This window comes from Cricetulus griseus, chromosome 3 (assembly GCF_003668045.3).
Source record: "Cricetulus griseus strain 17A/GY chromosome 3, alternate assembly CriGri-PICRH-1.0, whole genome shotgun sequence".
NCBI lineage: Eukaryota > Metazoa > Chordata > Mammalia > Rodentia > Cricetidae > Cricetulus > Cricetulus griseus.
This window is the reverse complement of record NC_048596.1, coordinates 181,479,483-181,492,603: the sequence shown is the minus strand read 5'-3', so window position 1 is coordinate 181,492,603 and position 13,121 is coordinate 181,479,483. Positions and strand designations below refer to the sequence as shown.

Below are 13,121 nucleotides of genomic sequence, written 5' to 3'. Positions count from 1 at the left end.
AAGGAAACCAACTGAAGAGTAATTCTCAAAATACTAATACCAATCCCCCATCCTACCTAATTTCAGAGGTACTTTTACTTTAGAGTTAGGTTTCATTATACCTTTGGCTGTTGTGAAACACGACCCTCTCGCCTTAGCCTCTGCAGTGCTGAGATTATGGACACAGGCCACCACCTTCTAACAGGAACCTAAGCTATCTTTGATTTATAACTCTTTTTCTTACCTCCACAGAATGGATTTGCATACTACCAATTTGCTTCTTATTGGAATCTTTAGTTTCCCCTTCATTTCTATAAACATCTTCCTAATTTGAAACCCAAAGAACTCTTAGCTAGTTAAATCTCCTAAAAACTATTTCTGTTCTATTCTCTTATTGCATCCCTGGTCTACAGATAGAGTTCTGGACATCCCAGGAGTGTTACATTGAGAAAATGTGTCTTGTTTTTTGTTGTTCTGTCCTTGGTTTTTCGAGACAGGGTTTCTCTTCGTAGCAGTCCTGGCTGTCCTAGAACTAGCTCTGCACACCAGGTGGGCTTCGAACTTATAGAGATCTACCTGCCTCTGCCACCTGAGTGCTGGGATTAAAGGCGTGTGCCACAACCACCCATCGAGAAACCAACCAGCCAAATAAACAAACAAGCAAAGAAAAAAATGTAATTTTCACTGGCAGTGTCTACAATTTAAAGGTATGATCAAATTTCCATACTTGGGGCTGAAGATGGAGCTTGGTGGTAGAACATTTGCCTAGCATACACAAGGCTACAGGTTCAATCTCCAGCAGTTAGGAGTGGGAAAGCACATTCTTTTTTCTTTCCTAAAGTTTTATGTATATGGGTGTTTTGCCTGCATGTACTTCTATGCACTACATGTGTGCATGGTGCCTGTGGAAGCCAAGAGAGGGCATCAGATTCCTGGGTTTAGTTTTCAGTTATGAGTTGCTACATGAGTGCTGAGAATTTAAACTGGTTTTCTAGAAGAGAAGCCAGTTCTCTTAACCATTGAGCCATCTCTCCAGCCCCTAAAACACTTTCTTATGATATACCTACTAGTGTTAGGACATTTAATTTCTCTAAGCCTCAGTAAATTCATATAAAACACAGGCATAGTAATATTTCACATCTTTGTTAGAATTACACAAGACAACACTATCTTAGGGTTTCCATTGCTGTGAAGGGACACCATGACCAAGGCAACTCGTATAAGGGGAAACATTTATTTGGGGGCTGGCTTACAGTTCAGAAGTTTAGTTCATTATCATCATGGCTGGTGGCATGCAGGCAGACATGGTGTTGGACAAGGAGCTGAGAGTTCTGCATCTTGATTCACAGGCAGCAGCAGGTGTGTGTGTCCCACATATGTAGCTTGAGCATATGAGACCTCAAAGCCTGCCCCCATAGAGACATACTTCCTCCAATGAGGTCACACCTCCTAATAGTGCCACTCTCTACAAGCCAACTATTCAAACATGTGAGTTTATGGGGGATATTCAAACTACAACACACTAAAAATACTTAAGACAGAATTCAGTAAGTGCTATTAATTTATAAGCACTTACAATATATAAAAGTCACACACTAAACTGGGTAGTGGTGGCACACGCCTTTAATCCCAGGGCTCGGGAGGCAGAGGCAGGCAGATCTTTGTGAGTTTGAGGCCAGCCTGGTCTACAGAGTCAGTTCCAGGACAGACTCCGAAGCTACAGAGAAACCCTGTCTTGAACTTGAACCCACCCCCCAAGTTACACACTTAACTAAATATAATTACTCATATCTATTATACTTTCAGAATATTCTATACAAGCCTGAGGCACCTAGAAAAGAATGTTGTCTACTGCTAAGGGCATTCTACTGATATCTCAAACCCAGTGAGGTATCAACTGGGACATACCTGCTAATGGCAAGGTATCCCTTCTGTTCTGTTCATTTACTTGTTCACTTTTTCTCAGAATTTTTATTACATTTAGTGCATGCGTGCACACACTGTAGCTTAGATATAGAGGTTAGAGAACAATCTGCAGGGGTTGTTTCTCTCTTCCCACCATGTGGGGCTTGTCGATCTAACTCAGGTCATTAGACCCCGTGACAAATGCTTTTACCCTATGCCACCTCACTGTCCCTTATTCATGTTTTCATTTACTTAACAAGTATTTGTTTAGCCTTTATTATGGGCAGACCATTGTGCTTAGGGTCATGAATATAACATGAGGCAATATTGTTTTTTCTCATATAGCTGCTGGGGTAAGAAAAAAACCTAATTAACAAATCAACATAGTTATGTATTCTGATTATGTACAACAGAGGGATAAAATGAGAGTGTACACTAGCTCTAACCTATTTCCCTAAGAAAGCTATCGAAGATACTGGGTACTCTAGAAATGGGCATAAATTTTCCCCATGAAATGACTGAAAAGTATTACTAATAGCTACAGAAAAAAATGAACCAGAAAAGATTTGGTAGTCCTCTACTTCCTAGTTCCAAATTTCTGTCATGGTCTTTTTTTGTTGACAAGTGAGAGGCACAGAATTCTTACTCTCAACAAATGGTAAAATAGGAAAGCTGATAGGCAATTACCAGTGTCATCCATTTCCCTTTTAAGGATACTATCTGCTAATAAAACTATCTGCTCACCCATGAAAGGAGACTAATGGCTAGTGACAAGTAACTTTATTCAGCCTCAGGCAATGGTTAGAGGAATTTGCAAAATTTTAGTCTCCTGGGCCATGTGTCATACTAACTTACTATTCTAGGGACTATATGAAAACATATATAAAGCAGCTAGAAGGGGCCAACATAACAAAGTTGGAATGGGCCATCATGGCATGTACCTTTCCCAACATGTGGGAAGCTGAGGCACGAGGATCATCTGATTTTTGGAGTTAAGACACCATTCTGAACATTATCAGGAGTCTTCAGAAAACAACAAATCAAGGATAGAGATGATAAAGAGCACTGGATGCTCTTCCAGAAGACCCAGGTTTGATTCCTAGAGCCCACAGGGCAGCCTACAAACATCTGTTAACTCCAGTCCCAGGGATGTGATACCCTCTTCTGGTCTCTGTGAGCATGAGAGACAGACAGACAGACACTCAGGCAAAATATCCTTACACATAAAACAACAAAACAACCCCCATCCCACAAATGGGCTAGAGAAACAAACAGCTCAGCAGGTAAAGAACTTGCTGTGCAAAAAGGAGGGCTGGAGTTTAGATCCCTGGGCCACACATAGAAAGCTGAGTATTACATAGTACATCTGTAATCTTAGCTTCAGGGAGGTGGAGACAGGTGGATGCCTTAAGTTTACTGGCCAGCCAGTCCAGCCAAATTGGTGAATAAGGTAGAGAAACTAGAGGAAAGCCTCCATTGTTGACCTCTAGCCTCCACATGCACATATCCACCTACAATACCAACTTAAACATAGAGACTGACTCACTCACAAACAGCAACAACACAAAAACCCCCCAAAACCCCCCCCCCCAAAAAAAAAAAAAAAAAAAAAAAAGGCCCAAAGAGATGGCTCAGCAAGTAAAGGAGCTTCTGTCAATCCTGGTGACCTTAATTTGATCTCCGGGACTCACATGGAAAGAAATGACTTCTGCCAAGTTGTCCCTTGTCCTCCAAATGAACACACATGAACATGTACACATGCACACACATACACACACACACACACACACACACAAATACAAACAAAATGCACTAAAAACAATTAAACCAAAACATACTTAGGTATCCAAAAATCCCCATGGGAAATAAATGTTTAGCATCCTGTCTTAGAGCAGATGAAGAATATTCTGACCTATCTTGCTTCACTGATTTTACTTTTACTGTATTACCCAAATCTTTATTATTTATTTTGTTGGTGGTTACATCTTTCTTCAGCAATTAATTTTAAAAGTGTTTTTCAACGAAAAATTAGTAATCAAATTGCAAGAATTAGGGTGATTATATAATTTGTACAAAATACTGACATTTACTATTCCATAAAAGCAAGACTGATGCCACTTATGGCAGGAAAGTCAAACGAAAGCAATCTGCTCAAAGGGAGTCACTGAGCATGCATTTTGGCAAATGGTGCATTTATTTAGCTCATTACTCTGTTGAACATTACTTTTCATTTAAACCCAGGCAGTTCTATGTAACTTCTTGTGCAGATGAGAAAAAGCAAATCAGCTTATATGTTGGCTTCAATAGCAGGAAAACCTTACAAACCATTAGAGGACACCTGCTTTACATCGGTGCCATCTAGTACTTAAACAGAAAATACTAATTTCAATAGTGGCACTCACTGTTTACAATGCAAGAGTTGGTAGAACATACATGCTTCTGCTGGATGTAGTGAAAGGAAAAATCAGGAAATGATGGTCATTCTCAGCTACACTATGAGTTGGAGTACATGAAACCCTATCTCAAAATACTAACAATGTTCTTCTTTATTTACTTATATATTTTTTTTCCGAGCCAGGGTTTGTGTAACAGTCCTGGCTGTCTTGGAAGGCAGGCTGCCTTTGCCTTCCAAATGCTGGGGTCAAAGGCGTGCGCCACCACTGCTTGGCTATTAACAATGTTACTGAATTATAAAATTCAAAGTACAAATTTATTAGATATTTCTGGTATATAGCAATATGCTTAAAGAACTGAGATGTTATACTAATCACTTATAATTCAGTTATATAACTTATAAATAACCTTATATAACCATGAATTAAATAACCACTCTACGTAGAGTGTCTGTGACAGGTTGATGCTGGATATAAAATTCACCACAGAGCTGAGACAGCCCAGTGGTTAATTAAGTGTGAAGACTTCAGTTCCCAGTACCCACACAGCAGCTCACAACTGCCTGCAACTCCAGTTTCAGAGGAGATCTTCTGACTTGTTCAGGCACCAGATATGCATGTGGTATGCACACAAATATATGGTCAAAAGAAACACACACAAATCTAAAAACAAAGTAAAATTTATCATGACAGTAGATGTTATCTTTGGAACTTAATTTGGGGGTCCTGAAGAATATTCTTTCTTTCTTTCTTTCTTTCTTTCTTTCTTTCTTTCTTTCTTTCTTTCTTTTTCTTTTTTCTAATGATAGGGTCTCACTGTAAAGCCCTGGCTAACCTGGAACTTACTATGTAGAGCAGGCTGGCCTTGAATTCATCAAGATCCACCAGCCTCTGTCTCTTGGGACTAAAGGTGTGCATCACCATGGCTATTTCTATTTTGATAAATGAATATTAGTTACACACACACACACACACACACACACACACACACACACACACACACACACTTACTTTACTTACTTAATGACCTGAACTTGATTCCAGAACCCACATGGTAAAAGACAGATTCCCACAAATTGTTTTCTGATATTCACACATGTACCATCAAACATACATGTACACTTCTGAATGCACAAAATAAACTGAAATCTAAAGTATTTAAGTGTGAAGTGTCAACTTTTTAGAGAATCGTATTTGAAAATCAGTCATATTAAAAACAAAAACACAACAAACCTGAACACTGAGTATGATGGCTCACATCTGTAATCCCACTGCTCTGGAGGTAGAGGCAGGAATGTCAGGAGTTCAGGAGTTCAAGATTCTCCTGAGCTACACAGCCAGTTCAAGGGCAACCTGGGTTATGAGACCTTGTCTAAATACAAAGGGGGTAACAAGGTAGAGATATGGCTCTGTGATTGTCTCAAGTTAGGGCTTCTATTGTGATAAAACAACATGACCAAAGCAACTTGGAGAGGAAAGAGTTTACTTCCCTTACACTTCCATATCACAGCCTATCACTGAAGGAAGTCAGGGCAAGAACTCGAGCAGGGCAGGAACCTGGAGGCAAAAGGTGATTCTGAGGCTATGGAGAAAAGCTACTTACTGGCTTGCCTATTATGGCTTGCTAGGTCCATTTTCTTAGGACCACTAGCCCAAAAGTGGCACCACCCACAAAGGGCTGGGTCCTCCCCAGTAGTCACTAATTTAAAAAATGCACTACCAGACTTAGCTACAGACCAGTATTTCAGAGGAAATTTCTCAGCTGAGTCACTTTTCCCAAATGACTCTATCTTGTATCAAGCTGACCTAAAACTAGCCCACAGTGCTTAGGAGCACTTGTTGTTGCAGAGAACCATGGTTTGTTCTCAGGACCCACACAGCAGCTCACAACATCCACAACTCATATTATTTCCAGGGGATCCAATACCATCTTCTAGCCTCTACAGGCACCAGGAACATACAGCACACATACATGAAGGCTGTGATATAGTCTGAATAGGAATGGCCCCTATAAACACATGTGTTTGAATACTTGGTCCACAGGCAGTGGCACTATTAGGAGAATTGTTGGAATTAGGCATGGTATTGTTAGATGTTCAAGCTAGGCCTAGTGTGGCATTCATTTCTGCTATCTGTGGATCAAGATGTAGAAATTCTCAGCTACTTCTTCAGCACCATGTCTGCCTACATGTTGCCATGCTTCCCACCATGGACTAAACCTCTGAAATGCTTTTCTTTATAAGAGTTGCCATGGTCATGGTGTCTCTTCATAGTAACAAAATCTTAACTAAGACAAAGAAAACTGTCTAACTGCAACTTGATATTTCATGTTTAGTTGACATCCATGGGAGGCTTGCGCTTTTCTGAAGAGAACTGGAGGAGTGGATGGGGGCAGGAGTATTAGGGATGCAGAGCGAGGGGCTGGAAAGAGAGGAGGGAGGGGAAACTGTAGTTGAGATGCAAAAAATATAAATACTAGTAAGTTGTTTTTAAAGACAGCATTGATACATTGAAATTTATATGCACAAATCTGCAAATTAAAGAAACTAAAATAGCACAATTACCATTAATATATATATGTCTACAAATATGTACCGAAGTATCTCCATTCATGGACAAACTTTCTTCGACAAAGTATGTATACAGAGGCAGTAAGTATATATGTGTGTGTTTGAGTGTGGCATATGCCTGTGTGTGTGTGTGTATGTATTTATGCACATACATGAAGGTCAGAAAAGAACAGAATGTTGGATATCCAATTCAACTACTCTTAATCTTGTTTCACTGAGATAGGATCTCTCACTGGCCTATGTACTTGGATGGCAGCCACAAACCCCAGCAATCCTCTTGTCTCTGCCCTTGCTTTTTCCCAGTGCTGGGGTTACATGACTACAGGGGCCATGATTGGCTTTTTTTATTTGGGTGCTGAAATCCAAACTTAGGTACACATTTGTCTCTTCAGTAGTAGGAAATATAAGACATAATGTTATAATTCCAGCTACTGAAAAGCAGAGGTAGGTGGATCAGGCGTTTAAAACCAGCCTCTATATCATACTGAGTTTGACATAAGCATCAACTACCTTGAGACCCTTTTCAAAAAAACAAAAAAAGGAAAAAATTTGAAAAAGCAGGGCACAGTGATGTATGTACATCTACAATTTTTTTGATGCAAATTTAAACCAGTTTGAACATACATCTACAATTTCAGTACTTAAGAGGCAGAAGTAAAGGTAGGAGAATTATCATGTGTATGAGGCCAGCCTGACCTACAGTGATTTACAGAGTAGCCAGGGCTATATAGACAGTATCTCAAGATAAACCAAAAGCAAACGCAAAAACCCAAATAATGAATGTCAAGGAATGTAGCACAGTGGTAAGCACTTTCCTAAAAAATGTAAGGCCCTGAATTAAGTCTCCAGTACTGAGAGGAAAAAGAACAAAACAACAAAAGCCCACCAAAACCAGAAATAATGTGGCATGTGATGAAATAAAGAATGGGTAAAGACTTCTAAATTATTTTTTTCCTGTGTGTTTTTATTGTTGTTTTCAGTACTAAGAACTGAATTCAGGACACCTCGTGAGGTATTAGGCAAGTGCTCTTCCCTAAGCCACACTCACCATGTAAGCCCAGGATGGTCTTGAATTTGCTTTGTAGTCCAGGAAGATCTTGAGCTTGTCATCCTACCTCAGCCACCTGAGTAACTATGACCATGGCTACTGAGAACTCTTCTGTTTCTGCCATTCATCTCAATGTATGCACACTAGAATTATAGACGGTTGCTACTGCATCCAGCTTTATACTGGTTCTGGGAATCTGACCTCTAGTCTCCACACTTGCATGGTAAGCACTTTATTTATTGAGCCAGCTTCCCAATCCTTCCACTTTTCTTTTTAAGGTTTGTTTTCTGTGAGGCTACCTGTGGGCCAACATAGCTTAGCTGTTAAACCAACGCCTGATCTTCTATTTTGCTTAAATCCAGTTACTGGATCTATATATATAGTTTGGGGAAATGCTTTCCAAGAACAGGGAGTTTGCCAATTCTACTGTGTTTAGACAGATAGTTAGTGCTTCCAGGATCACATACATGTGATCTGTTTAGCTATCTGTTTCCCTGGACCTACATGGTATGGTAAAGTTCTGTTTGGTCTGTCACCTTGTTGCTTCCTGTAACAACAGTTTTGCTGCATTCTCTGCCAATGTTGCTTTCTAACAACATCTCTGAATATGGATCCCACTTCCACTCTCCAAGCTGTGCTCTTAGGAAAAGAGTTAGTTCTCTCAAACAGGACAGCAGAGCTAGTAGCCCTAATGTCTTGCCCAGGGTATAACTTAAAGGACCACACACTGGGTCCTGACTACACTGTCAAAGACTCACTGATCTTAACAAAAATCAACACCTATGCCTGGATGTAAGTGTCTCAATCTGTATCCTCTGGTTAATTTCCAAAGAACTTACAGAAAGTGGGTTTGGTTTTTTTTTTTTTTAGATAGGGTCTCATTGTGTAGTGTTGGCTGCTGGAATTCAGTATACAGACCAGGCTGACCTTGAGGATCTTAGGTAGATCCTAAGAGATCTACCTGCCTCTGCCTCCCAAATGCTGGTATGAAAGCCATGCACCACCACACCCAGTTGTTTGCTTGTTTTAAAACAGCTTCTGTCAAGTTTATTAATGCCTTTTAAGGAAAATATTTGCCAAGCTCCTCACTCAGTCAATCTAAAAGAGTTTTCTTATATGTGCTTTATCAATTATTTCTTTCCCTCTCTCACACAGTGTTCTGACAAACCAAGAAAAAGTATTGAAAAGAATCATTTAGCCAGGTGGTGGTGGCACATCCTTTTAATACGAGCACTGTGCAGAGTCAGGCAGATCTCTGAGTTTGAGGCCAGCCTGGTATACAGAGTTCCAGGACAGTCAAGGCTACACAGAGTAACCCTGTGTCAAAACGCCCGCCCCCTCCCCCCAAAAGAAAAAGAATCATTTACTAGACTTTCAATTCCCACCAGGCAGACACAGTAATCCAATGAATAACCAGGAGATTTCCACTGAAGGACAAATTAGGACCAGAATGTGGTCTTTAATATTTTCAAGATTATTTATTATATGGACATACTCTTTGTGCTAGCTAGCTTTGTGCCAACTCAACATAAACTATTATTATCAGAGTGCATGGGAGCCTCAACTGAGAAAATGCCTGCATGGAATCAGGTTGTAGACAAGCCTTCTGGGCACTTTCTTAGTTGATGATGGTGAAGGGTACAGCCCATTGTGGGTTTGGTACCAAGTAAACCCTTTTCCTCCCCAACTTTAGGTAATGGTGTTTCATTCACAGCAATGATAACCCTAAGACACTATTACTCTTTATTTTTTAAAAATATTTTATTATATTTTATTTGTTTTGTGGGTGTATACATGTGTATGGGTGCACACCTGTTACAGCACGTGCATAGTGGTCAAAGGACAACTTATAGGAGTTAGTTCTCTCCACCATGTGGGTCCTGGAGATCAAACTCAGGTCCTCAGGCATGACAGCGGGTGTCCTTTACCTGCTAAATCGCCCCAAAAGTCCAAACATACTACTCTAAAGATAAGGTAAAATAGTTCCCCAAAGACAAGATTAGGAGCTAAATAAAAGTCTGAAATCACCCTACCTGGGCTCGCTCCTCATCAAACTCCAGGCAACCCATACCATCCAATCTGTGGAGGTCAATCCAGCCTTTCCAGATGACACATACTCCATTCAGAATCATGGGAGCCTTCAAGTACACCTAAAAATAAACAAAATACAAACAAACAAACAAAAAACATAAAAAAGACTGTTTAAAACCAATAAAAAGCCATCAGACCCAATTTTCTTCCCTTAGGATTCCTTTTTTTTTTTTTTTTTTTTTTTTTAAATGTATATGGAAGTTTTGTCTACATGGACATCTACACACCAGAAGAGGGCATTGGATTCCACAGGACTATAGTTATAGATGGTTCTAAGTTGCCATGTGTGTTCTGGAAATTGAACTCAGGACCTCTGGAAGAGCAGCCACAATGCTCTTAACAGCTAAGCTATCTCTCTAGCCCTAGACATGAAATTTTTTTTTCTGTGTGTGTGTGTGTGTATGAGTGTTTTGACTGCATGTATGTCTGTGCATCTTGTGCATGCAGTGTCTACAGAGACCAGAAGAGGGTGCTGGGTCCCTAGACCTGGAGTTTACAGATGGTTATGTGTCACGATGTGGGTGCTGAGAATCTGAAGAGAAGCCAGTTTTTTTTTCTTTTTTTAACTGCTAAGCTATCTTTGCAGCCACAGATATGAAAATACAAAGGATTAAGCTTACTTGTCAATCCTGAAGTTTTCTGAATTATAGGGAAAGTGCATATATAATTAAATTTTTAAAATCTTTTTTTTGAAAAAGGGCTCATTATGTGGCTCGCTCTGTTGTCCTGGAACTCACTATACAAATCAGGCTGGCCTTGAATTCACAGAGATCTTCCTGCCTCTGCTTCCAAAGTGCTGGAATCAAGGGTGTGCATTACCAGGCTTGGCCTGGAAAGTACACATATAAACCTTACATTTGGGTTTCATCCAGTAAATTTTTCCTTTTTGTGATGTCAGAGATTAACCCTGACATGTGAGGTCCTGCATGTGAGGCAAGCATTCTGTCATAGAACTGTATCTCATTAGCCCTTACGATTTTATTTCCAGTTATAATTCTTGACTACTTTAAAAAGAAAATTTCATAGGATTTGTGAAAGGACCGGAAAATAGCTCAGGTTTCCCTAGCATGTGCAAGGCCCCTAGTTTTATCCCTTGTACCACAGACTAGAGAGGGGGGTACAGAATGTGTAAAAACTGTAGGTATTTTTGTTCTTCCAAGACAGGGTTTCTCTGTGTAGGCCTGGATGTTTTGGAAATCACTCTGTAGACCAGGTTGACCTTGAACTACAGAGATCTGCCTGCCTCTGCCTCCCACGTGCCAGAATTAATTCTTAATTAGTGGTAATGTGAACTCTTCCCACAAAATTATTTCTAGTACAATAAAGAGATCTTATAACACACTAATATCACTATCTGCGTGTATGTTAGAAAAATGCTGTAACATCTTAAGTCACTGAAAAATTTAAAATATATAATACACTTTATGTCTCAAGTTTAAAAAGGTATCAATAAATTTTATTTAAAACTTGCTGTGTTCAAAAATATTCATCTTGGGGCTGGAGTGATGGCTCAGCAGTTAAGAGCACTGGCTGCTCATGCAGAGAACCTGGGTTCAATTCCCAGGATCCACATGACAGCTCACAATTGTCTGTAACTCCAAAATCTGACACCCTCTCACAGACAGACATGCAAATAAAATACCAGTGCACATAAAATAAAAAAACCTGTTCATCTTACAAACCTTTAGTATTGTGAGAAATTTCAACATTCTTATACACCGAGGTAACTTGAACTTTTACAGTTTCATATTTTCTTCTCTAAAGATAACCAATACAGTCACCAAAAGTTTTCAAGTAAATAACACTAGAGCAAGAGTCACTTTAGGCAGAATTTCCAAACTGAGATTTCCAATCACCACATTAATTTTCTCATTGACTGATTTTTCTCAAGGATAAGGATCCAAGTAGAAAGGATGGTTGTAAACACTAATCAAGATAAATATTTACCATAGTTCCTACAATCTTCTCTGCCCTAATGTCAAACTGCTATGGATCTCAGGATGGCTTTGAAATCAGAGTCATTCTACTTCCACTTTAAATGCTGAGATTACAGTCAAGAGTAACCATACCCACCCTTCCAGGCATGGTGGTACCTCCCAGTACTTTAGAGGCAGACACAGGTGAATCTGTGAGTTTGAGGCCAACCTGGTCTACAAAGTGAGTTCCAGGACACAGAAACCCCATTTCGAAAAAACAAGAAAGTAATTAAGGAGGAAGAAGGGAACAGGAAAATGATGTGAATATATAATATCAAAAATGAAATAACTAAAATTAAAAATAACAAAGTTTTTTTTTTTTTTTTTTTTTTTTTGAGACAGAACTTCATGTGGCCCAGGCTGGCCTTGAACTGATCTTCCTACAACTACCACTCAAGTACTGAATTACAGTCTTGTGTCCACCATACCTGGCTATTTAACACATTTTTTTCTTTATATCTTCTCTACCTCACTCAACATGGGCTTCTGAATGAAAATCAGCATAAATTTAAATCATTTACTCCCTTGAATAAGATATTTAAAATTCAGAAGAAGTGGAACTTCACTGAATTTTCAAAACTCCAAATAATCAAACATTCTCATGAGCAAGATTTTCATCTACATACACAAAATGTCATCATTGGACCAGTCTAGTGTTTTATGAACAGAAATGACATTTTTATTACTTATATATGACAGACAAATGGTAGGCGAGTTTCTCATTTTAAGAGAAAGGCTGACATGCCTTTAATCCCAGCACTTGGGAGACAGAGGCAGGCAGATCTCTGTTGAGTTTGAGACCAGACTGGTCTACAGAGTGAGTTCCAGGACAGGAACTCCAAAGCTACACAGAGAAATCCTGTCTTGAATACCCCAAAAGAAAAGTTACTCTCCAGGTACCTGTGTAACATAAATCTATAGGATTTATGCCTTTATACTGTGTATGTATATTTTTCTCCTTACCATATTGAACCCATTTCTACTTATAAAAGAAGACTCTTCAAAAACATAAGGTTCTATTTCTTCTCCCATTTGAGCAAGGGAAACAGTCTACAGTTAAAGTTGAAACCGTTTAACCACATATTTCCTTTTGCTCTGATAAGTGTTCATTCCTTTCCACAATATAAATGCATTTATTTACTCATTTATACTTTTTAAA

The 13,121-nt window shown here is 39.3% G+C and overlaps 1 protein-coding gene across 4 annotated transcripts in view; it reads right to left on the bottom strand.

Annotated features, from left to right (window-relative positions):
* Positions 1–13,121, bottom strand: part of Cbfb (core-binding factor subunit beta) — a 47,317-nt gene that overhangs the window by 13,487 nt on the left and 20,709 nt on the right. For all 4 annotated transcript variants that reach the window (XM_027405779.2, XM_035442619.1, XM_027405777.2 and 1 more), the window contains one exon: positions 9,929–10,045. In XM_027405779.2, coding sequence (XP_027261580.1) covers positions 9,929–10,045 — 117 coding nt within the window. The remainder of the gene's footprint in view (positions 1–9,928; positions 10,046–13,121) is intronic.